This window comes from Mandrillus leucophaeus, unplaced genomic scaffold, assembly GCF_000951045.1.
Source record: "Mandrillus leucophaeus isolate KB7577 unplaced genomic scaffold, Mleu.le_1.0 Scaffold75, whole genome shotgun sequence".
In the NCBI taxonomy this organism is placed as follows: Eukaryota; Metazoa; Chordata; class Mammalia; order Primates; family Cercopithecidae; genus Mandrillus; species Mandrillus leucophaeus.
In genome coordinates, this window is record NW_012108141.1 from 2740060 (window position 1) to 2765668 (window position 25609).

A 25609-nucleotide genomic window follows, 5' to 3' on the forward strand; every position below is an offset into this window, starting at 1 on the left:
AACCCAGGTTGATCCAGCTACAAATCCTGTATTTGCCTCCCCAACAAGACTGGAGGTCAGAAGCTGTCTTTTATTCTACGCTGATTCCAACTCGGAGCCTGCACGTAGAACGTGCTCATCCCTTGTTGATGTAGGTATGCAGATCATGTTTTCTCACTTGGGATTTGCCGTGTATGCCCTCTCCCTGCTTTTTACCTTTGGTTCATCAACTGTTAAAGGTAAAGGGACCCCCAGGCTCATCTGTACCAACCTCCTCATTTTACACATGAGAAAATAGGAGCCCAGAACATGAAAATGACTTGCTCGTAGCAATACAGAGAGGGCCTAGTACAGGTGTCCTGGCTGCAGGTCCAGAAATGTTTCCTGCTATAGTAGTGCATGTATATATGGCCTTTTAGAGTATCTACTTGACCATCCGTGCTCCTTTCTCTGATGTTTTTGAACAGGGAAGAAGGATTACCAAATCGACTTTCCTGCTTTACTTCCACCATGCTTGTTGCATGTTCTCTTTCTTGCTCCTCTCCACAAGTAGCTCCTTTCCAAAGTGCTTTTCTGGAGATGATTAATGGTACTGCACCATGCAGCATAGTCTAGGAGAGGCATGTCAGAGGTATTTTGACTGGGATGTGTTCTATGTGACCCCAACTTTACCCTTTCATGACACTCCCCTGATGCAAGATGTTAGCCCAAATTTGTGGCTTCAGCTGAGGGTCTGAGCATTGGCTGAGTTATATTCACACTGATGTAGTCCAAGCAGAATATCAGCAACAGAGCTGTACTCTGGGAAGACAGTGATTCCCATTCAAATGAGACAGGAGAGATACTGCAGGGAACCCACCAGGAAGCTGGCCTCATGTCCACTTGGCATATTTTTATTAAACAAATACTTATTGGGCATCATCCAAGGAAGAGAACCATATGGGGCCAAGGAGGAAAGGAGAACCCAAATAAGATTAAGACTATTAAATCATAGTTAAGAGCATAGACTTTGTCATCAGCCAGATCTGGATTCAAATTCTTTTTTCACCAGCGTTTGGACAAACTTCCTGCACTTCTTTGAGTCTCTTTCCTCATGTATGAAGTAGGGACTAATAGCAGAAAGTCACCTGCCTTCAAGGTTGGCTGTAAGGATGGTAGGAAGCTGTGCAGGTAACAGTTTGGCCCCAGCCTGGCTCAGAGCACTCCATAAGGTAATTGCAACTTTGAGGACTGATGCTTGGATACCTGCCCTCCCTGGGGCATGCAACTGGGGAAGCAAGCGTCTACACAGACTGTGTGAAAGTGAATGACAAGGAAAGGGAGGCATGCTGATTGTGGGCTGCTCTCATGGTCTCTTTTCCCAGCACTTATGGTTTGGATGTATATATTTACTCCGTTAATTTTGCCTTTCTTCCCATTAATTTATAATTCCACAGAGGGAGGGATCGTGTCTGTTTTGCCACAAGTCCAGTGCCTAATCTGATATGTGGCTTGTGGTTAGCCCTTCGTAATAGTTGATTGAATGAATGGATGATTGGGATGTGACCAGGCTCTGGGTTTCACCATGAAATATCTTTTTTTTTTTTTCGAGACAGGGTCTCACTCTGTCACCCAGGCTGGAGTGCAGTGGCACGATCTTAGCTTGTTGCAACCTTCCTTCACCTCCTGGGTTCAAGTGATTCTCTTGCCTCAGCCTCCTGAGTAGCTGGGATTACAGGTGTAAGCCACCATGCCCAGCTAGTTTTTGTATTTTTAATAGAGATGGTGTTTCACCACGTTGACCAGGCTGGTCTCAAACTCCTAATCTCAAGTGATCTGCCTCCCTCAGCCTCCCAAAGTGCTGGGATTAGAGGCGTGAGCCACTGCGCCTGGCCCTGAAATATCTATCTTAATATATCCTGCATCATTTCAGCAGTGTGACTGGTGCTTGAAAGTTCTTAGGGCAGGAATGCCATCTGAATGTCAGGGGTAGGGACTTCATCATTTCTCTAGATCTAGGGACAGCTGGACTTGAGAGAGGGTTCTCATCTGAATTTCAGTAAGTCTACTTTCTTCTTCTGAAGCTTTCCCTTTAAAGAGGCATTTGGTATTAAATGTTTGCTACTGTGTCAATGGACTTTTAGGATCACAGAATCCAAAGGCAGTATGGAACAAGAAAGCATAAAAATTAGAGTATGGGATCCTGCTGTGCCAATCGTGTAGCTTACAAGTCCTGACCTTGAGCGAATAACTGTCCCTCTATGAGGCTGTCTCTGCATCTGTTAAATGGGGATAAATAATACTTGCTTTACTTGCCTTTTAGGATTATTGAGGGCCAAATGAAATAATGTTTGGGAAAGTGCTTTATAAGCTATAATCTGGTATTAAAGTAATGAATAATGGTTCACTGCAGAGATTTGCATGGTTCTCTGGGAACACTCATCTGTTACTGTAGGCTAATGATAGAGGATAGGGAAAGAAAGGCCTAGACTGAATTTTTTCAGGAGGTATTTATCTCTCTCTACTGATACTAGTTTCACAGAAACCCTGCTTCTTCCTTCATTGACTATTTTCAGCAGTTATTGGAGCTCCCAAAGTAATCCCCTTCACCAACTAGTGTGAAGTCTTTCTACTGCCCAGATAAGCTCTCAGGATAGGCACCTCCATTTCCTAGAGAGGATTTTCCTTTAAAAATGTAGAACATTTAGACCCTTAGACTCATTCTATTAAGAAAAAATAAGGCTCATTTTACTTTTTCTGATAATTAAAATAATAAACATTAATTGTAAACAATTTGCAAGACGTAGAAAAAAAGAGAAGAAAAATAGTACCCATAATCCTGTCACCCAGTAGTAACATTGTGGAATAATTGCTGGTGTTTTGTTTTTATGCATATATTTTATCTCATATGAATAACAAAAGAGTGATGTGGAAAAATGACAGGCATACATGGTTTGATATGTGGTTGATGCCTATCAAAGTATATAAAACCCAGTAATCCTAGAAGGAATCTAATGGGGTAGGTAGTGGAGAGGGTGAGGCCTTTAGCCATAGCTCTTTCTACTTTTTAATTTAATTTTTCTTTTCTTCTGTAAAATAAAGATGATTATTGCCTCAAATGATAAGAAAGTTAACTGAATTAGTGTTTTTAAAGCACGAATAATCTGGTACATACCATGTGCCCAGTAAATGTAAGTTTCAGTTCTACGGGTAAAAATGTAATAATTACTGCCAGGCACTGTTCTGATTGCTTTATACATATTAATTCATTCAAGCCTCACATCTACCCTTTGATGAAGGTGCTATTAGTATTCTTATTTTGTAGAGGAGGAAACAGGCACAAGAGGTTAAGTGACCTGCTCAAAGTCAAACACCTTCCTGGGTGACAGAGCCAGAACAGCACCGCAAGCTGCTGGCTCTGGAATCCACATCATCCATATACATTACACAGCCTGCTGCTTGTCGGAGTTGTCTTAAGATCTAGGCTCTGCGTGCTTGTAGCTAGGGGCACACCGCTTCCATGAAGATATCATCTGTTCAGCTGTAAAGCCCTTGTGAGAGCCCTTGGTTTTCTTATGCACTTGTCCTGGGCTACTAGCTGTGTCAAAGGGCTCCATGGGTAGGGAGACTGATGTCAGCAGTAAACTGAAGCAGATTAATATTTATTAGGTAGGTTAAAAGATTTGGCAGGTCATTTGGCTTTTTCTCCTATCCACCCTTTCCTCGTCTTTCTGCAAGGTTGACATAGAGGTCATGGCTAAGATCTAGAGATAATTAAGCTTACGGTTTCAGAAAGAGTCAGAAACATGCTGAATGTTACTGGGGTATATTGAACACCTGGATTTGTTTGGCAAGTTTCAGGGGGAAATCAAGTGAAAAAAAGCAGCAGCCAGAGCAGGAGGTGCAAATGGACAGAGGTTTGAGACATACAAAGTGCATCTCTGCAGAGCTGAAGGGTTATGTATGGCCCTCCTGTAATAAAACCAGCTGCAGACCAGGGTAGGTGAGCAGAAAGACAGGAGGAGGCTTTAAGTACAAATGAATGTCATGCCTATGACTAAAACACTAGATAGGATACAGGCCTGAGGGCATGCAGAGGGAGCTTCCTAGATGGTAAATAATGACTTAAAAAGCAAAAAAAGATGAGTAATGAAAGGACAAGACCCAGAAGGTTAAGACTTAAATGTGTAGGTTACAAAAGGTCAGTAACAGGAACAAGGGGGCCTTTAAAAGAAATTGAGAATGTCTGTGAAATGGCTGATCAATGGTCAGTCATCAGAAAATGAAGAGCACCTATGTTTGGCTAAGAACAGAAATCTGTGCCTGAGGGCATCACTTCTTAAAATCGTCAGACACTGAAAAAGCCTCTAATCTAAGGTCTTTTCAGCCTTCAGCCTCCTGGAGACTCAAGAGAAAAAGTGCTGAGAAACCTACAACTATGACATTAGAGACCTTCGAACCCAAGAGAAGGGGGATGACAGGATAGAGATGCAATAGTAAGGCTCAATTCATGGATGAAGGACACAGAGTAGAAGAAAAACTTGAAAACCAAGAACATGGCTTTAAGTAAGACAAATTGCCACATAAATGAGTGTACACACCCAGCATAAATCAAAAGGAATTTCTCTAAAGGATTCTGAGGACAAACTTAGCCCTGTATAAATGCATCCTGTCTACTTAATCACAAAAAGCACTCTGATTGCCTCCAAACATAAGGCAACAAAATTGCACTGAGCCATACCAGCTGTTTGTCGAAGGGGCTCAGCCACAGTCTCCCAACTCCCAACTTTTCTTGTCTGCCCCAAGAAAGCCTGCCACTAATGAGAAGGATCAAAATTAGGGCCAGATTCTGTTTTCAGGAAGAAATCAACTCAGAGACTGATCTAGAAAGTAACTGGAAGAAAAGAAGATCCCACATTTCCCAAAATGGGTATTATGAACAGTTTAATGCCCTTAAGGATTTAATGACATAGAACTTTGTTTCGGATGCATTACAATTATTTCCTTTACAGTTTCCTATGATTCATTCAGCAAATATGCATTGTGTGCCTACCATGAGCCACTCACTGTGCTAGGCCTTGGGTGTGTAGAAGTGTCAAAAAACAAGGCTGAAGAAAAGCCAGAGGTGGACCCTGACCTGGCTGAGCTTATGTCTTAACGATGAAGCAGACAACGCACAAGTGAACAATTTCATGTGGTTATAAGTGCAGTAAAGGGAAAGATCGGGTGCCAGGAAAGAGTATTTGCATTAGATAAGGCAGTCTCTGAGGAGGTGATGTTCCAGTTGGGAGCAGAAACTAAGGAGTGGTCAGCCAAGTAATGAATTGGGAAGAATATTCCAGGCTTAGAGAACAGCATGTGCAAAAAGCAAAGAGCTTGGCAAGTTTGGGGAACCTAAGGAAGGCCAGTGAGGTCAGGATGCAGTAAGGGGAAGGGTTGAAGGAGGGGCAGGAGCCACGTCACCTGAGACCTCGCAGGCCAAGTAGGGGAACCTGGATTTTATCCAAAATGCATAGGGAAGCTACAGGATTTCATCAGGGAATGACATCATCCATTTACACTTTTTGAAAGGTGGTACTGGCTGCTGGGTAGACACTGGATTGGAGGAGACAGAAGTGGAAGTGGGTGGCCAGTGAGGAAGCATTCCCTCCTGGATGGAACATAACAAAAAAGGAGGAAATGGCTGATTCTAACAGACAAAACCAAGCACTTCCCTAAGGTTGTAACAGCCCATGCCAAGGAGACATGATTCCTCCATCTCACCCTCCCCTTTAAGGATAAAATAGAAAAATGCAAACTCAATAGAAACCAGGAAGCAAAGGGACCTGGAGAGACCATGACTGCTGGCTCAGTTCCTTGTCTTTTACTCCAGTTTCCCCAGCCTTCCCTAATTAGTACAGTGTTCAAGAGAGCCCTAAGGAATTGAATGATCTGGAATCCTTTCTTCTTGTATTGGCTGAAACTCAGTTCAGAAAGCAGTTAATGGGTACTATTAAAATACCAAATAGGTTGGGCATGGTGACTCATGCCTGTAATCCCAACACTTTGGGAGGCCAAGGTGGGTGGATCACTTGACCTCAGGAGTTTAAGACCAGCTCGGGCAATGTAGTGAGACTCTGTCTCTACCAAAAAAAAAAAAAAAAAAACAACCATTAAAAATCAGCCTGACATGGTGGTGCATGCCTGTGATCCCAGATACTTGGGAGGCTGAGGTGGGAGGATCACTTGAGCCTGGGAGGTCGAGGCTGCAGTGAGCCAAGATTGTGCCACTGCACTCCAGCCTGGGTGACAGAGCAAGACCCTGTCTCAAAAATGAAATGAAACAAAAAGCAAATAAGAAAGCAGTCAGTATACATTCTGGAGTTACGAATATTGGGTGGCAGGCGGAGCAAATATGAATGTCCTCATCATGGGAAGTAGAAGAAATATGTGGGTGGCTGGCCTGGCTTTCTTGTTTAACTGTCTGGAAGAAGAAAGATCATACTGCAGTACAGTTTTTTTAGCCTCTGCTAAACTTTCTCAGGTCAGCTTTGATTCCTAGCTCATCACTCATAATATTGAGATACAGATACTGGAGAACAGCAAGAAACATAAACATAAAACAACTCCAAGAAATGTCTTGTTAGTTTTGCCAACAAGTTAATTTGTGAGTTAAAAGGAGATAGGAGGGAAGAAAGGCTGCAGATCTGTGGAACATTTAGCAGTACAGTTGACCCTTGAACAACACGGGGGTTGGGGATGCTGACCCCCTAGAGTAAAAAATCCATTTACAACTCTTGACTACCCTAAAACCTAACTACCAATAGCCTACTGTTGACTGGAAGCCTTACAGTTGATTAACATATTTTGTGTGTTGATTAACATATTTTGTATGTCATATGCATTATGTACTATATTCTTTCAACAAAGTATGCTAGAGAAAATAATTTTTTGTTTTGTTTTGTTTTTTGTAGTTTATTTTTGAGATGGAGTCTCCCTCTGTTGCCAGGCTGGAGTGCAATAGCGCCATCTCAGCTCACTGCAACCTCCGCCTCCCAGGTTCAAGTGATTATCCTACCTTAGCCTCCCAAGTAGCTGGGATTACAGGCATGTACCACCACACCCAGCTAATTTTTGTATCTTTAGTAGAGATGGGGTTTCACCATGTTGACCAGGCTGGTCTCGATCTCTTGAACTCGTGATCCACCTGCCTTGGCCTCCCAAAGTGCTGGGATTACAGCATGAGCCACTGTGCCCAGCCGAAAAGAATGTTATTATACTAAGAAAATCATAAGGAAGAGAAAATACATTTATTCATTAATCAAAAATGGATCATCACAAAGGTCTTCATTCTCATTGTCTTCATGTTGAGTAGGCTGAGGAGGAGTAAGAGGATGGGTTGGTCTTGCTGTCTTGGGTGGCAGAGATGGAAGAAGAGGTGGAAGGGAAAATGGGAGAGGTGGATACAGTTGTTTGAAAAAAAAATCTGCATATAAGAGGACCCATGTAGTTCAAACTCCTGTTGTTCAAGGGTCATCTGTACTTCAGTCATTCAACAAATATTTGTTGAGCAACTCTCTGTGCTGGGCACTAAGCTGAGCCGGTTTATCTTTGTTGACCTGTGGAAGAGAGAGACCAGCAAGCTGGCAACTAGCAGCCAGTGTGAATTGCACTTTGAGGTGCACATCGATAGCCAGTGTGCTGTACTGCTAGCACACAAGGGGCCACCTCAGCCCGACTTCCACAGTTCCTCTGGGTAGAGGAAATGATGTCGAAATTGAAACCTGAAGGATGAGTGTGGATAAGCCAGGAGAGGATGGTACCTTTAGGGACCTGGAAGTAGCCCCATAGGCCTGGAGAGCATATAGTTTGTCCCAGTATCTTTCACTTGAACTGGATTCATTGATTTCCAGGCTTCTACAATGTATCGTTGGTTATCTTTAAGTGAGACATTGTACCTTTTAGTATCTTTTAAGTAAAAATGACCTCATTTGGTAATATGTTTACTTAATGATTCTACCATCACCATGCCCTACCAAATCTGGGTTAGTAATTCTAAAGCCTACACAATTTGTGGCATAAATTGAACATTTTTAAAACCTGCTAAACTGAAAGGAAGGAGACTGAGTGGTTGACAGTCCCAAAGGAACATGATTCCATGTGTGGTTTGAGCAAATTTACATAACTTCTCTGTATCTCAGGTTGTCAATCTGTAAAATGGGACTTAAACCCTCATTCATTCTTTCCTTCATAAAAAAAAGTTATGGGAATATCTGGCACATGGGAAAGCACATTTTTTTTTTAATTTTTATTTTAAAGAAACACTTGGAATAATCTGCCTGAGTCATGTATGACCATTGGAGCACCAGTGGGGCACCATTGCCTGATGAGGTCAGAGCACATTGCAGACTTTGTCTATGGCAGTCTGTTTTGAGGCTGTTAATGTAGTAAACTGAGGTGGGTAAGAAAATGTGCATTCTAGAGACAGCAGGAGTTCAATGCACAAGTAAGGTGTACAATGTACAGGTAAGGCAGAAGGAAGGAAGGGCAAAGAAACAATTCCAGGGCCCTGGTTTCTGGGATGACAGGCTTCCCAACACTCATGCCAGGACTATTTTCTACCTAGGTTCACTATGGGTTTTTTGTTTTGTTTTGTTTTGTTTTTTGAATACATGAATTTTGTTGTTGTTGTTGAGAGGACTATCGCTCTGTCTCCCAGGCTGGAGTGCAGTGGCGCAATCTGGCTCACTGCAAGCTCCGCCTCCTGGGTTCACGCCATTCTCCTGCCTCAGCCTCCTGAGTAGCTGGGACCACAGGTGCGTGCCACCACGCCTGACTAATTTTTTGTATTTTTAGTAGAGATGGGATGTCACCATGTTAGCCAGGATGGTCTCAATCTCCTGACCTCGTGATCCACCTACCTCGGCCTCCCAAAGTGCTGGGATTACAGGCATGAACTACCAAGCCTGGCCTGAATATATGAATTTTTAAAATGTGTGTTTGTTGCCCAAATTATTCCAGAAAGAGTTGAAAGGAGGAAAGGTGTGCTTGGTGTGCTGGTGATTCTAGCACTTACTCTCTCCAACCTGGTTTCTAGTTTGTGTGGTGCATCCAGACAGCTCACCCAGGTGCCCAGGCTTTTTCTGGCATCCAGAGCCAACCCATCCAGGGCAGGAGGGCAGAAGATTAGGAGGGGCAAAGATTAGCCTGGGGGTTGGGATTAACAACAATCAAAATGGGTTTCAGGATTCTCACACCCAATTGCTAATTTCCACGGGTCCTTTAGAGGTGACAAGTAGTAGGACAACATGGTTTTGGGGGCAGTGCTGGGGTACTGGTCTCTGCTTTTCTAGGGTAGAAAGGAATCATGCATTGAAAATGCTTAAATCGATGGAATGATTTTATGTTCCTCATGCTTCCTTCTCTTTCTGGTCTGCCTGCTCTTCCTGCCAGCCCTTCACTGTGACAGCCACCACTCCTAGACTTCTGTCTCTAGGCATCTCCCAGGAAGGAGAAGTGGAAAGGAAAGAGAAAAGAGCTCAGTCTCTGGTGCCCAAGACATTGTGCAAAAAAAAAAAAAAAAAGATGGAGTCAAAAAATGAGGAAGTTATTAAATACTACAAAGGTTTCATGAAAGCTCAGGCCTGGTCTTGATTGTTTTCCCCCAGCAAACAAAGTTAGGGTCTAAATGGGTCCTGGAATGGAAAAGTCCCTCTCCTGGTTGTACCAGTGGGTGGTCTTGGAGGGTGCTGTTTACACTCATGTAATCTTTACTGTCAGGTATTGGATGGTGAGGTATCTTTCAATCTACTTTCTAGTCACTGATTGTTCCTATGCATGCATTATCTAGATGACAGAACAGGCACAGCGAAGACAAAGTCACAGAGCTGCTCAGTGGGTAGAGCCAGGACTCAGACTCCAGAGCCATGCTCCTAACCGTGGTACACTGCCTCTTGGTTTCACTTTACAATGGATGACGAGCCTGAGACTCAGAATTTACTTGACCAATGTATTCAGTTCATTATTGACTTAACCTCAACCAGTTTTCAAACTTCAAGTCTAGCACTGTATCGAATATATCCAAAGCCAAGAATCCTAAATTCGGTGAGAAAAGTAATGTACAGAAGGAGGTGGTGGTGCTTAGATATAGCGAAGGTAAACGTGAAAACTTGAGCTTAGAAATGGAAACTCCCTGTTGGCCTCCTGGCCATCTCCCCCATGCTGCAGAATAAAAAGAAATCCTTTCATTTGCCTTAGGATTTAGGAAAGAAAGCTCTTTCACTTCCGTTCTGTGTTCCAGGAAATAGAAGGCCAGATGGACGGGGCTTATTCTTAACAGCTGTTCAGTAATCCCATCCCCTCTCAGCCAGGGCCTGTGCAGAGGAGGCACGGCCTCATTTGTACCTTCTCCAGATTCCTGTTTATGGGCCCACCAGTCGGATCTCAGAGGCTTAGAAAAATCCTTGCAGACAGAAATTGAAAATAAACCACTGGTTCCCCACAAACAGAGATGATGACAAAACTTCAAAGCCTGATGCAGGGGACAGTGTGATGAGACATCAAGAGTACAGTCAGGATGCTTAGAAATGCATGACCTGTCACTGTCCTAAGGAGAAGAAATGTGCCTGTTCCCATGGCGGAACACATTGGCCATGTAGGGCTTAAAATTTTTCTCTGACTCCCTGGGAGTATGGAGGAAGAGAGTTATGGGAATGTGTTAGGGGCTGGGGGTGGGAGGGTGGATCTAAATGGACACACAAAAGGCTTGCCTCCCAGTGCAGTGGAATCTAAACAATCTGAAATAGCTCAAGCTCAAGAGTTGGCATGTGCTTCTGAGCTGCCACCCACTGAACAGAGCAAGGCCTGTTACACTTGGAGATCCCGCTCCTTAAAGTGAACTTGAGAAGCGAGGTGGCAGAGGCTTGGTTTCAAACCACCTCATTTGACAATTTGTTTCAGTGAATCCAGTTTTTCCCTTATTACCAAAACCAAATTACGGGGGAGTTTGTCTTTATAACAGTTAATATAACTTTCTGCCTTTTTGCTTAGAAAATCTGAGTTTTCTGAGATTGGGAAATATGCTTTATTGCTTCACAGGAACATAGATAAAAAAGGAAGATTCGACACTCAGTAGTGGATTCGCCTTCATAGGGCAGAGAACTTTGTTAGGTGCAGGCTTAGAACTCTGCACTTAGCTGTGCTGCTTTGCTCTGGCTCCAGGGTTCATTTTCATGTGCTGTTTTGGTTTTCAAGATTCATTTGTGCTCTTGTCCATGAACACCATCATGCTCAGCTTCTTATTTTCCTATTTTTGACAGAGATGTGTGTGCAGACCCAGGCCATGCAGATACTAGTGCCTCTAACTTCATCAGCCCAGAACACCTCTCCTCTGGCCCCCAGCACAGGAAAGCAGCGTGGTCAGGAGGGGTTAAACTTCGGCTGAAGCACAGGTAAGAGGCACGGAGGTCAGTGCTGGCATTTCAGAAAAAGAACTCGGTCCGAAAAGCCACTCAGCTGCTGGGAGAGCAGCTGGGGGCAAGGATGGTCAGGGTACAGGCTGTTGAGAGACAGAGGTAAGAGGCAGAACAAGGAGGCGAGATAGAAGCTCAGAGTTTAGAAGGATACTGATCTTATAAACTGATCTAGTTTACGCACAAGGTTCTAAAGAACTGTAAAGTTCCTGGGAGGTCATCCCAGGGTCCCCAGAATAGTTTGATTCAAATATCACTTCAAAAATACATTTATAATTATTTTTAAAACTACAATTGAAAACATTAAAAGTGATACGCTGATGTTTTACACTTTAGAAATGATCAGTGTGCCAACTTGTACAGCAAGACTAATTCATCTTTGAACTGATCTACATTTAAAACTTCTCGGAGGAATGTCCCAAGATTCCAATGTAAGCCTAACAAAGATTTGTAGCTACTTACCCATGTGGGTCAGATTTTGAGAGTGAATGAACCTGAGTGCTTCCCATGTGCTAGGTGTCCTGGCTTCGCATGGGCTATCTCATTAAATTCTCACACCAGCCCTGTGAGGTTTGCACGTATAGAATAGCATTCAGCTAGGAGGCAGTGGATTCAAATGCAGCCACTACACTATTGCCTCAGCATCACCACAACAGTTCCTACTTCATAGGATAACTATAGGATTCAACAAGATATGGTATTCAAAGCACTCAGCACAAAGCCCACTCAGAGAGAACAAAAAATAGATGTTAGGTGGTGGTATAATGCTGTGTGGATATAATTATCCTCATCATTCTCATGATTATCACAGAAGTCTGTGTGATATCATGAAAGGCAGTATAATATGGGGAGTAAGATGGGGCTTGTGCAGTGTCAGACTACCTAAAATTCAAGCCTAGATTCTGTCACTTACCATAAACCCTCAGGCATGTTATAGAAGCTCTCTCTACTTCCAACTGTGAAATAAGTTTAATAACTGATCTGCTTCCTAGGGATGCTGAAAGGACTGAAAGAGCCGATACATGTCAAGCACTAGGGCTGTGCCTACTATGTCATGAGTGCAACAAATGTTATCATAGTAACCAGTTATCCTGGTTTCAGTTTAGGAAGTTCTTTCACATAGACATATCGACTTGCATTATAAATAAGTAGGCTGGGCTCAGTGGCTCATGACTATAAGCCCAGAGATTCAAGACCAGACTGGGCAAAATGGCAAAACCCTGTCTCTACAAAAAATATAAAAATTAGCTGGGCATAGTAGCACACACCTGTGGTCCCAAGTACTCTGGAGGCTAAGGTGGGAGATCACTTGAACCCAGGAGGTCGAGGCTACAGTGAGCCATGATTGAGTCACTGCACTCTAGCCTGAGAGACAGAGCTTCAAACAAACATTATAATTTGGATTTATACAAATCCAGATTTGTATATTTAGACTATGTTCAGTAATACACAAATATACATAAAAGAATTTCTTAATTTTATATAATAAAACAACACTTGTATTGGGGTGTTTAAGGTTCTTTGTTAGATTATATTTGGAAAAAAAAAAAAAGATTTAAAAGAAGTTTAAACATACCGAAGGTCTAGGGAGGCCAACGGGCTGGTGTCTGAGAGTCAGGCCAAGAATAGGGTGAGATTTGCCAAGACCTCTGACTCAAGAGATCCAGCCAGCAAGGCTGCTCCCAGAGACATCCTAAGAAGCAGAAACTCCGAGGTTATCACTGTTTCCTTTAGCCTCCTAGGATCTTTAAAATAGAGAATCAAAATTTTCTCTTTAACAAGGAGGTGTCCACAGGGCCCGATAGGCTAATATAATGTCAGTGCCAAAGTCCTCAAGGCCAGAAAATAGTAGTTAGGGAGTTTCTGCTCCAGCCTGGAAGGAAAATGATCAAGACCTGAACTAAATCGATGGTGATGGGACAAGAGATGAGATAGATTTAAGATAAATCTAGGGAGGCAGAATAAATAGCAGACGAGAGTAGGATAAGGGAGAGAAAAACTAAAGAGTGACTGCGGAGTTTCTGGTATGAAGGCACTTGGGGATATCTGTAGGGCATTAGGACAGGGAAGGCAGGAATCACAGAAACTGACTGGGGGTTAAGAATATCAGCAACAGAATCACATAGACCTGGGTTTGAGCTAGAAACAATTAAAATATTTTATAAAACAATCCCTGAAAGTTAAGTGGAACAAACAAATGTATACCTACTTAATATACTTAGTATTCTAAACATAAAGAAATCATCTTTATAACAAGCTGGGGTTGTTCTCATCAGTGTGGTCACAGCTGGCCAATGGTGCCATGTTTGTATGGAGAACATAAGCAACAAGCAATTTCCTTTGTAAAAAGTCATGAGCTAGATGTTACAGACATCACTCCTGCTCTTGGCTGGAATTTTTACTCTTCATACACTAAGAATTTTACACGTATATGTCATATCTCCACAAATACAGTCATGTATTGCCTAATGACAGGGGTACATTCTGTGCAATGTGTCATTAGGTGATTTTATTGTTGCTGAACATACTAGAGTGTGCTTACACAAACCTAGATGGTGTGACCTACACACCTGGGCTATATGGTATAGCCTAGACTGTGGTGTAGCTCTTAGACTATGAACCTGGACAGCATGTTGCTGTACTGAATTCTGTAGGCAACTGTCACACAATGGTAAGGATTTGCATGTCTAAACAGACAGAAATACGATGTAAAAGATAAAAAGGATATACCTACATAGGGCACTCACCATGAAGGGAGCCTGCAGGACTGGTAGTTGCTCTGGGTGAGTCAGCGAGTGATGGTGAGTGAACGTGAAAGCCGGTACTCTGCACTGCTTACTGTACACTGAGGCTATGCCAAATTTATTCAAAATTTTTTCTTCAATAATTAATGTTAGCTTACTGTAACTTTATAAACTTTTAAAAATATTTGACTCTTTTGTATTAACACTTAGTTTAAAACACAGACACATTGTATAGCTATACAAATATTTTCTTTTTTCTCTCCTTATCCTAAAATCCTTGAATTTTTTTTTTTTTTACTTTTAAACATTTTTGTTAAAAACTGAGACACAAACACACACCCTAGCCTCGGCCGAACAGAGCAGGATCATCAATACCACTGGCTTCTACCTTTATGTCTTGTCCTTCTGGAACATCTGCAGGGGCAGTGCATGGAGCTGAACTCTCCTGGGATAACACTGCCTTATTCAGGAACACGTCCTGTAGAACCTGCCAGAGGCTATTTCACAGTTAGCTTCTTTTTTTAATAGGTTGGAATACAGACTAAAATAATGATTGAAAGTATAATATAGTAAATACATAAGCCAGTAACACACATTTATTATAAACTATTATACACTGTACATGATTATATGTACTGTACTTTTAGATGACTGGCAGTGGAGTAGATTTGTTTATACCAGCATCGAAACCACGTGCGTGATGGCTACAGCTTCACTAGGTGACAGGAATTTTTCAGCTCCATTATAATCTTACGGAACCACTGTCATAATGTGCACTCCACTGTTGGCTGAAACGTCATTATGTGGCACATGACTGTAAATTGTACGCCCTATGTTAGTGTACTTCCTAATTTTCCTGTCCCCTGGAAGTCTCTCTGCAATCCAACTGTTACTGACATGGGACTAACCTAGGAAATTGGAGTCGTTCTCATCCAGTTACACTCAGATCCTACATCCTGTTTGTTTTGCTTTTTACTTTTTGTTTTGAAATCATTATAGACTCACAGAAAAGTTGTAAAAATAGTACAGAAATTTCCTGTATACCTGTCACCCAGCTTTCTCTAATGTTAACACCCTTTATAACCATAGTACAAATATCAAAACTAAGAAATCAGCCCTGGTGTAATACTATTAGCTACAGACTTAACTTTATATAAACTATAAACTTTACTCAGATCTCACCATTCTTTCCCATGAATGTCCTGTTTCTGTTCTAGGATCCCACATTGTGTTCCCTTAGTCTCCTCTGATCGGTGACATTTCCTCAGTCTTTCCTTGGCTTTTATGACCTTGACACTTTTGAAGAGCTCTAGCCAGTTATTTATTTATTTATTTATTTATTTATTTATTTTGAGATGGAGTCTTGCTCTGTCACCCAGGCTGGAGTGCAGTGGCCAGATCTCAGCTCACTGCAAGCTCGCCTCCCGGGTTTACGCCATTCTCCTGCCTCAGCCTCCCGAGTAGCTGGGACTACAGGCGCCCGCCACCTCGCCCGGCTAGTTTTTTGTATTTTTTAGTAGAGACGGGGTTTCACCATGTTAGCCAGGATGGTCTCGATCTCCTGACCTCGTGATCCGCCCGTTCTCTCTCTCTAGCCAGTTATTTTGTAGAATGCTTACTATTTGGGTGTGTCTGATGTGTCCTCCTAGTTACATTGAGGTTATGGCTTTTGACAATACCACAGAAGTTACGTTGTTTTCTTCTGTCTCATATCAGGGTTACATGATGTCAATATGTTTCATTACTGGTGATGGTTAACCTCGATTACTTGGTTATGGTGAAGTTGGCCAGGTTTTTCCACTTTAAAGTTACTATTTGTCCCTTTGTAATTAATAAATAACCTTGGAAAGATAATTTTCAGGCTATGTAAATATCCTGTTTCTCCTCAAACTTTCTTTGCTGATCTTGGCATCTATCAGTGTTGCCTGTGACAACTATTACCGTAATGTTCTAAATGTGATTCTTTATTTCTTTCATTTTTTCTACATTTATTAATTAGAATTCTTCTTAAAAAATTAAAGCCTGTTTCTCTCCTCTACTTATTTATTCATTATTCCTTCATGTCAGTAAGGACTCTTTCATATTTATTTTATCCTGTGGGTTATAATTCAGTACTACTGTTATTTATTTTGTTGCTCAAATGGATCTAGTTTTGGCCATTGAGAGCTCTTTTGAGCTGGCTCTGGTCTAAGTCCTGTCTGGAAGTATGGAAAAGGATGAGGTAGTGATGCCTTGTCCTTACACATAAGACAGCAAACCATGATGTGCCATCATCTTTTTAGGAGTCTTACAAATGTTGAAGTGGGAGGTTGGTGGTGGGCATTGAGCAGTTCTAATTTGTGACATGTCACAGAGGCCTATACTGATTTTGGAACTGGAAAGTGCTGGGGTCACCTCATGAGCTATTTTCAAGTCCAGTGAGTAACAGGTATATATATTCATAGCTCCTTCATTGTGGAGAAAATAGCCAGGAAGGATCTTCTCACTTATCTATAAGAAAAAAGAAAAGACAGAAGCTAATTTCCCAGGTATATATAGGAGCCAGTGAAACAACCAAGTTAAACAGAGAGAGACACTTTTAGTGGTCCAGGGCTTAATATTCTCACAGATCCAATCCCACCCTTCCTTTTCTGCTTAGATCCCTGCATTCTCTCTTATCTGTCAATAGGAATTCTTATGATCTAACTTATCTTGGCAGAAACTTCTCTGTAAATCTATCAAGACTTGGGCTAGGGTAGCTCAATGAGTCGGTAAAGGAGACAAAATGTTCTAGCTTGAAACTGAAGATTTTCCAAGCCAATGCTTTTCTCCATAAACTTCTCGTTCCTTCCTCGCCTTCCCCCGCAAGTCATTATAAAAATAGTCTGATGTAATTATTAAGCATTTACCCTTATATGGGGATCTCAGATCACCATGCTATATGCTTCATAAAGTAAATCAAGATGAATGGATAATAGAAGCTCAGAATCTGACTCCTCTAATTCATTCTTAATTGAACAGCAAGGTTAGTTCTGCTGGTGCTATCCCTTGGCAGTGAGTTCTGTCCCTGTGCTGCTGACTTAGTGTTTTCATGACAGTACACCTTAGGAAGATGCAGTGAGATATTGTTATAGAACCACTGCTTCAGTCAACTCCCTAACTATGGGAGGCTTAAAGCAATTAGCGCTTTTGTAGACAGTGCATTTTTGCATGTGGAGGAGGGCATGTGTTTAGGAGAGAAGATCATTTAAGGAGACTTCCTGATTTCAGTTTGATGCATTCTATCATCAGATGATTTTCCTTGCTTCCCTCCTCCTCTTGCCCACAAAATAGAATTCCAGCATTTCTAAGCTATAGGCTATTGTCCAAGATGCCAGCTCTTCTTAGGGAGTTATTAAGGGTCACCTTCTCTTCTTCCCTCTTACAGAGCAGGAATTGAATTTTAATTGGCCAATTTACAGAGGGGACTGGCATGGAGAGTCCCTCCCACTTGCACTGAGCTGGGCAAGTTCAAGGCGGTTCAGGCCGTCCAACTGGAGGCACATGTAGTTGTTGCAAGGCTTTTACCGTGCTGGGGGGAGCAGAAACAGCAGTAGCAGGGCGGAATGGCTTTTTATTCCACGCCTGAATATGACATCCAATTGGCCAGAGGGTTGCTATCTGGGATGTTTCTATTTGCCACAAGGTGAGTTCAGTACTGTGTTAGAATGCGATTCAGAATCTTTCATTGCAGGATCCTCCACTGACAAGGCTTTAACAGCTGTCTTTTTGATGTTGTGCTGTATCTGTTTATAAAGAAACATAACCAACTGCCTATTAAGTTTAAACCAGTTTCTCTAAATTGTTATGAATATTCTCATTATTTGAATATCTCACATGATTTGGTGTACTATTAATATTTCTGTTTGGGAATTCTCATTCTCCTATGTATAAATACAGTTGCCCTATTTTTTATGATGTATATATCTAGACTGACCTTTTATCGCATTCAAATTAACAAGTGCTTTGTGCTGTGTACTTCATAGTTTTGCTTCCTCGTTTCCCTGGGGAATTTCAGAGTAATCATTGCTGTTTCTTATGGGAGTGGTTATATACCTATGTACTAGTAGCCAAGTTCTCTATTCTCATTGCCAACATTTGTATAAAGAAAGGGAAGTTTTTATTTTATTTGACCTTCACTTATTCCTTTGCTGATGCTCTTCTTTTTTTTTTTTTTAAACATAGATCTAAGTTTCTGATCTATATCATTTTTCCTTTTCTCTAAAGAATTTTTAATATTTCTTGCAAGGCAAGTCTATTGGCAACAAATTCCCTCAATTTTTGTTTACCTGAGAGACTTTACTTCTTTCATCACTTTTGAAGAATAATTTCACAGGATCCAAAATCTATGTTGGTGTTTTTTGTTTGTTTGTTGTTTTTTTTCCTTTCAACACTTTCGATCTTTTACTCCACTCTCTTCTTGCTTGCATGGTTTCTGAGGAGAAGTCAGATGTAATTCTCATCTTTGCTCCCCTATAGATGACGTGTTTTTCCCATCTGGCTTCTTTCAGGCTTTTGGGCTTTATCTTTGGTTTTCTGTAGTTTGAAACTGACATACCTAGGTGTAGTTTTTCTGGTATTTATCTTGCTTTGTGTTCTTGGAGCTTCCTGGATCTGTGGTTTGGTGTCTGACAGTAATCTGGGGAGATTCTCAGTCATTATTGTCTCAAGAATTTCTTTTCTTCTTTTCTCTCTTTCTTTTCTTTCTGGTATTTCCATTACGTGTATGTTACACCTTTTGTAGTTGTCTCTCAGTTCTTGGATATTCTGTTCTGGAATTTTCTCAGTCTTTTTTTCTCCTTGCCTTTCAGTTTTGGAGGTTTTTTATTCAGATATCCTCAGGCACAAAGATTCTTTCCTCCGCCGTGTCCAGCATGCATGTGTGGGGTGGGGGTACGGGAAAGGAAATCTCTGTAACTTCCACTCAGCTTTGATGTGAACCTAAAACTGTTCTAAAAAAATTTTTTTTAAGTCTATTTTTTTAAAAAAAGAGGACAAAAGGAACCTATGTGTATATTCTAAATTTTGAAGAAAAGGTATAATCTTCTCATTCAACTTTGAGATTATAGTCATATATGAAAAAAAGTATTGCTTGACATTGCCAATTGTACATTATTTAACTCCATCACAATTGAAGATTTAAATACTTCATTATATGTTCTCTTGTAATTCAAATTCAACTTTTATCCATCTATAATCTTGACTTGAAATTTTCCTCCAGAATTATGCTAAATGCCAGCGCTTGCTTCTAGAGATGCCTTTACTTAAAATAGGACATGGAAAAAAACAGGTGGATGCAACAGTCATGGTAATGTTCTAGCTCTCTAGCTGACTTGAGTATTTATTTTATTATTATAGGCATTCATTTTATTATTACACCATGTAAAAGATAAAAAAGACAATATGAACTGCTTATATTACAAAATTTGCTCATCTATATATAGATATTACAGGGCTGGTTTTTCCAGTTTTATTTGGCATTCTTTCATCTGAAAGTGAGTAAGAGAGAACGTTCTTCTGACTTTTATTCTCCCCAAGTGTCAGCTTCTGTGTGAGCGGTGGTAGTTAAACTCTCCTCTATTATAAAATTTATTGTGGAAATATTGGTTGGTAGGAATTGAGCTGGAGCAAGTGTTAAAGTCTTTTACATTTTCAGCTGCTTTGCCTTAAAACCTTCACTATTCTTTTTATTTTGGTTCCAGTAACATTTGGAAAGTTTATTACAATGAAGTTTCTTTGCCAGTATGATTTGAAAATATAGATTCTTTTGAGCACTGTTTAACATTTTTAACTAAAATTAATGCCTTCTGTCTTTTCCTTTGTTTTCTTATTGACTTTAATTTCTTACTTGTTGCCTTTTCCTTTAAATGAAGAGGAAGACAGTGAAATAGAGAAGTGAAAAATATAACACAAGGCGAAATAGAGAAGTGAAAAATATAACACAAGGCGAAATAGAGAAGTGAAAAATATAACACAAGGCATCAGACTTACTCCAAAAGAGAATTCAGTTTATTTGGTGTTAGAGGTCCGGGAGGGATTTGTTTTTGTTTAATGGAGTGGTGTTTAGAATAAATCACCACCAAAAGGTAAGGCTTCTGCCCCCTACACACAAATGCAAAAAACACAACCCTTTCTTCATTTGTTTTGACAAGTGCAATTTAATTTATTCTTTGGCACTGTATAAAAATTAGCTTAATTTTGAAATATATTGGTTGGTATTTGGACTCCTTTAAACTCTCAAAGGGCAATCTTTTATGGATTTCTCATTAAGGAGGAAGGTTTCCTGCTTAGGGGTAGCCTTCTCCTGGCACTCAGCCTCACCATCTGCTGGATAGAGGGGAGAAGCTCTGCACCTTTTCCTGCACCCTGCTGAGCTGCTCCTCATTTGTCTGCCAGCAGGAGTCTTCTGGGAAAGCTCCCAGACATCTTCTCCCTAAAAAGCAATAGTAATTCAGGGGCACACACAATATTTCTAGCCCTCTGCAGCTATCTGAGCCTCTCTGAGATCCATGACAGTCTTCGGGGTGTTTGCATGTGCCCATCTGTGGAAAATAATACACCACCATGGAAGTGATTTCTCCTAAGTTTTAGCAACATATACTATGGCACAGAGAAACAGTATGGAAGAAAATTCTAAAATCATAATCTCTGATGTCTGGAGAAATTGGTAGAAACCATCCTTCCTTCCTCCAACAAATAAAATGCCCATTTCCAAATGAGAGTTGAGAAACAGAAATTATTTATTGGTAATTAGAAGTTGTGCTATTCTATTTATGCTGTGCTATTCTTTTGTAATTGAGTTTGTAAGTTAATAAAAGACAAAGATGAATGCTATTACACATCATAGATATTACAATGTTTGCATCAAATTCTGCTTGATTTTTATGCAGATGTTGACATGTAGGAAGGACAGTTGAATATTCTGATTCTCTGTGTGTGTCATTGCTGACAAAGGGGATATAAAGAGGGGAATATTGGGAAAAAGAACATTTCAACTTATTACCCCCCAGCAATTGAATGAAAAACACCCACCCCTATTGCTAGCCCCTCTCTTTTACAGTAGTGTTTTCATGCAGTAATCAATAAAATTTAATCTTTAAAAACTGTTTCAGAATGGAAGATGGGGAGAAGATAACTAGTAGTGAAGGGGATATTGGGACAGACATGGTGGAATGGGGTAAAGTAGGATACAAGAAAAGGGGCTGTATCTTTTATGCCAGTTTTGGCGTTACAGCGTTATGTCTGCATATTAGCAGACTTCACACTTACTGGTGATTCAGCTGTCAAAGCCAAAAGTCCCCAGGACATATTATCAGGATGTGACATTTAAAAATCTTTTCTTTCCAGAAGCGACTGTGTGTTGCTATGAGATAGTATTACCTAATGCATACCTTTCTACCTACTGAACCACTTTTTAAAGACACAGATATTAATAAGGCAATTATGAAAAGCCTTGGAAAAGTGTTTTTTAGGGTTTTTTTTTTTTGTGAATCCAAAAGGTCTGAGGGATAGCCTTGAGGAGCCTGGAAGTAGTTATAGAAACAAGGAGTTGGCTGGGTGTGGTGGCTCAGGCCTGTAATCCCAGCACTTTAGGAGGCCAAGGCAGGTGGATCACGAGGTCAGGAGTTCAAGACCAGCCTGACCGACATGGTGAAACCCCGTCTCTACTAAAAATACAAAAATTAGCTGGGCATGGTGACATGTGCCTGTAATCCCAGCTACTCAGGAGGCTGAGCCAGGAGAATCGCTTGAACTTGAGAGGGAGAGGTTACAGTGAGCCAAGATCGTACCATTGCACTCTAGCCTGGGCAACAGAGCAAGACTCTGTCTCAAAAAAAAAAAAAAAAAAAGAAAAGAAAAGAAACAAGGGGTTAGGGATGCTGTGGAGGGCTAAAGGATTTCTCAAAAATAATGTCTTTGCTAATGGAGTATTGAAGGACAATGGCCACCTTTTTTCATGTTTTGAAAGATCCTTGTTTGTTTCAACTCTTAAAACTTCGTGAGGCCTTTTCTGTCTCCTGTGAACATATTATAAACATCTCAACACCATCTGGATCTATGAATGAAACAATGTTATGAGTGCAGCTCAGTGTTGTTTGACCTGGTCCCAGTTTTCCATTCCTGTATGTTTTTATCAGTAGTATTTGGGGCCTGTCATTTTCCTATAAACAGGAAATGCCTAAAAAGGGATGTTGTTCAAATATGCATCATCTGTTATTCTATACCAAAGAAGATATAATCGCTCTCCAAATTCTTTCTTTTTCTTTTCTTTCTTTTTTTTTTTTTTTTTTTTTGAGACAGAGTCTCGCTCTGTTGCCCAAGCTGGAGTGCAGTGGCACAATCTTGGCTTACCGCAACCTCGCCTCCCAGGGTCAAGCGATTCTCCTGCCTCAGCCTTCTGAGTAGCTGGGATTACAGGCATGCGCCACCACACCCGGCAATTTTTGTATTTTTAATAGAGACGGGGTTTCACCATGTTGGTTAGGCTGGTCTTGAACTCCTGACCTCGTAATCCACCCATCTCAGCCTCCCAAAGTGCTGAGATTACAGGCCTGAGCCACCACGTCCAGCCTCCCCCTGAATTATTTCTGTGGTGACCTTTAATTGTTCATATTGAGTTTATTTCCTTTTTAAAATGTGAAAGGGGTCAATTTAGCAGTAATTATCAAAATTGCAAGTGCATTTACCCTTTAAGCCAGCAATTCTACTTTTAAGAATTTCTGCAGACATTTCAATATACATAGAAAACATTATATGGACATGATCATTCATTGCAGCATTATTTGTAATAGCAAAAGACTAGACATGAAAAAGTGTCTACAAAAGGGGTCTGGTTAAACAAATATGATACATGCATATAGTGAAGTACTAGGTAGCTGAAAGGAAATAAAGGTATGAGGAAGCTCTGTAAATACTGATGGAGAATGATCTTCGATATGTTTGGGGGCTTTTATTTGAGAAGGGGGTCTCAGTTTTGCCCAGGCTGATCACAAACTCCTGGGCTCAAGCAATCTACCACCTCAGACTTTCAAGTAGCTGGGACTACAGGCATGAGCTACGATGCCCAGCTGAATATGTATTGTTGAATACAAAAAGCAAGGGATAGAACACACCATGAAGTTTCTTTTGGGAAAGGAGTGAAATGAGATTATATGTTCATGTTTGCCTGTATTTGGATAACAGAACACTGGAAAGATACTTAAGAAATTAACTACAGTGGTTAGCTTGTGGGGGCAAGAGAAATGGGTATGGTGGAGGAGGAATACCAGAAGTAAATATGGGGAAAATATGAAGACTTTATAAATTTTATAAATTTCGATGATGCATACGTAGTTATTTATATTAATCCAGATACATTTATATATGTTTAAAATGTTTCATAAGCTAGGCATAGGGGTACATGCTGTAGTCCTAGCTACTCAGGAGGCTGAGGTGGGAGGATTGTTTGAGCCCAAGAGTTCAAGGCTGCAGTAAGGTATGATCATGCCACTGCACTCCAGCTTGGGTGACAGATTGAGACCCTGTCTCAAAAAAAGATTTCATAATTTTAAAAATAGATGAGGAAAAATGGGGAAAAACAGCAGTGGCATGTAAAAAGAATCTTTAAAAACAATGCTTTACTATTCACGATAGCAAAGACATGGAATCATCCTAAAGGGCCATCAATGGCAATTGGATAAAGAAAATATGCTACCTATATACCATGGAATAGTATGCGGCCATAAAAAAGAATGAGATCATGTCTTTTGCAGGAACATGAATGGAGCTGGAGGCTATTATCCTTAGCAAACTAACGCAGGAACAGAAAACCAAATTCTGCATGTTTTCATAAGTGGGAGCTAAATGATGAGAAAACATGGACATATAGAAGGGAACAATACACACTGGGTCCTACTTGAGGGAAGGACTGGGAGGAGGGAGAGGATCAGAAAAAATAACTATTGGGTACTAGGCTTAGTACCTGGGTGATGAAATAATCTATACAACACCCCCCAGCCCATGACACAAGCTTGCCTATATAACAAACCTGCACATGTACCCCTGAACCTAAAATAAATTTAAAAAAAACAACGCTGTATCCCCAGCTAAGCACAGTGTGCAATAAGAATATGATAAAGATCTACAATTCAAATATTTGAAATTTTAATTTAATTGACCTAATTTGCAGAATATATTGAGGTATTTTGTTTCTTTTTTGGGGGCTATGGGGGCGTTCGATTAGAACTTTGTTATGATGGACTTTGTCTCATAGTATTGTGCACTAAACAATAATGGATGGAAAGGTTGATGGGTTAGTAAGGAGTTTAAGAAATATGGTAACTTTTTTTTTGTGGTACTGGTAGTCTGAATATATTTTGTATTCTTATACACCTGACTCAGGTCCAGTGGGTAACTGGCAGAGTTTTATAACACTGCACCCAGAAGAGCCTATGCAACATCTGTCATAACAGTTCGTTAAAGAACAGCATCAACCAGTTCTTAGAATTTTTTATTTTCCAACTTATAGTTGTCACTTTCTCCATTTATGCAAAGCATACCAATCTTTCAAGGTCATCTGAAGTCCCACTGTACTACTAAGCTTTCTGGCTGATTTCAGACCCCATTCACGTGAGCTTTTGGTGCTTGTATCCAAAATGCCTCTACAGCCTCGGTGACCCAATATGTTCTGAATTTTATACCATCTGCTCTTCACTCACAAGGCTCTGGCTATACTCTGTTGTATTCTTTAAAAACCCAAACTCATTCTTCCTCTCAAGGATTTTGCATTCATTTTTCCTTTGGAGCTATATATTCTTCTCCCAGCTCTTTGCATGGTTAATTATTTCTTATCATTTAGGTCTTGGTTTGAATGTCACTCGCTCATAGAGGCTGTCTCTGACTTAAACGGGGACTTTCCATTACACTCTCACATTACCCAGTTTTATTTCCTTCAGAACCCTTATACCTATATGAGAATATCTTGTTTTATTTGCTTACTTGCTTACTCCCTGTCTCGCTCCTCTGCCTCTCCCACCTCATTGCATAGTGCTCCTTACTTGCAAACTGAAAGCACAGGCTCTGGGCCGGGCGCGGTGGCTCACGCCTGTAATCCCGGCAGTTTGGGAGGCCGAGGCGGGTGGATCACGAGGTCAGGAGATCGAGACCATCCTGGCTAACATGGTGAAACCCCATCTCTACTAAAAAAATACCAAAAAATAGCCAGGCATGGTGGCGGGCGCCTGTAGTCCCAGCTACTCAGGAGGCTGAGGCAGGAGAACAGTGTGAACCCGGGAGGCAGAGCTTGCAGTGAGCCAAGATCGCACCACTGCACTCCAGCCTGGGCAACAGAGCAAGACTCTGTCTAAAAAAAAAAAAAAAAAAAAGAAAAGAAAAGAAACAAGGGGTTAGGGATGCTGTGGAGGGCTAAAGGATTTCTCAAAAATAATGTCTTTGCTAATG

General features: G+C 40.9%; 1 protein-coding gene across 1 annotated transcript in view; it reads left to right on the forward strand.

Annotated features, from left to right (window-relative positions):
• The window catches only part of SHROOM3 (shroom family member 3), a 349912-nt gene that overhangs the window by 266357 nt on the left and 57946 nt on the right, over positions 1-25609 (forward strand). The window contains exon 3 of the mRNA XM_011966212.1: positions 11256-11387. Coding sequence (XP_011821602.1) covers positions 11256-11387 — 132 coding nt within the window. The remainder of the gene's footprint in view (positions 1-11255; positions 11388-25609) is intronic.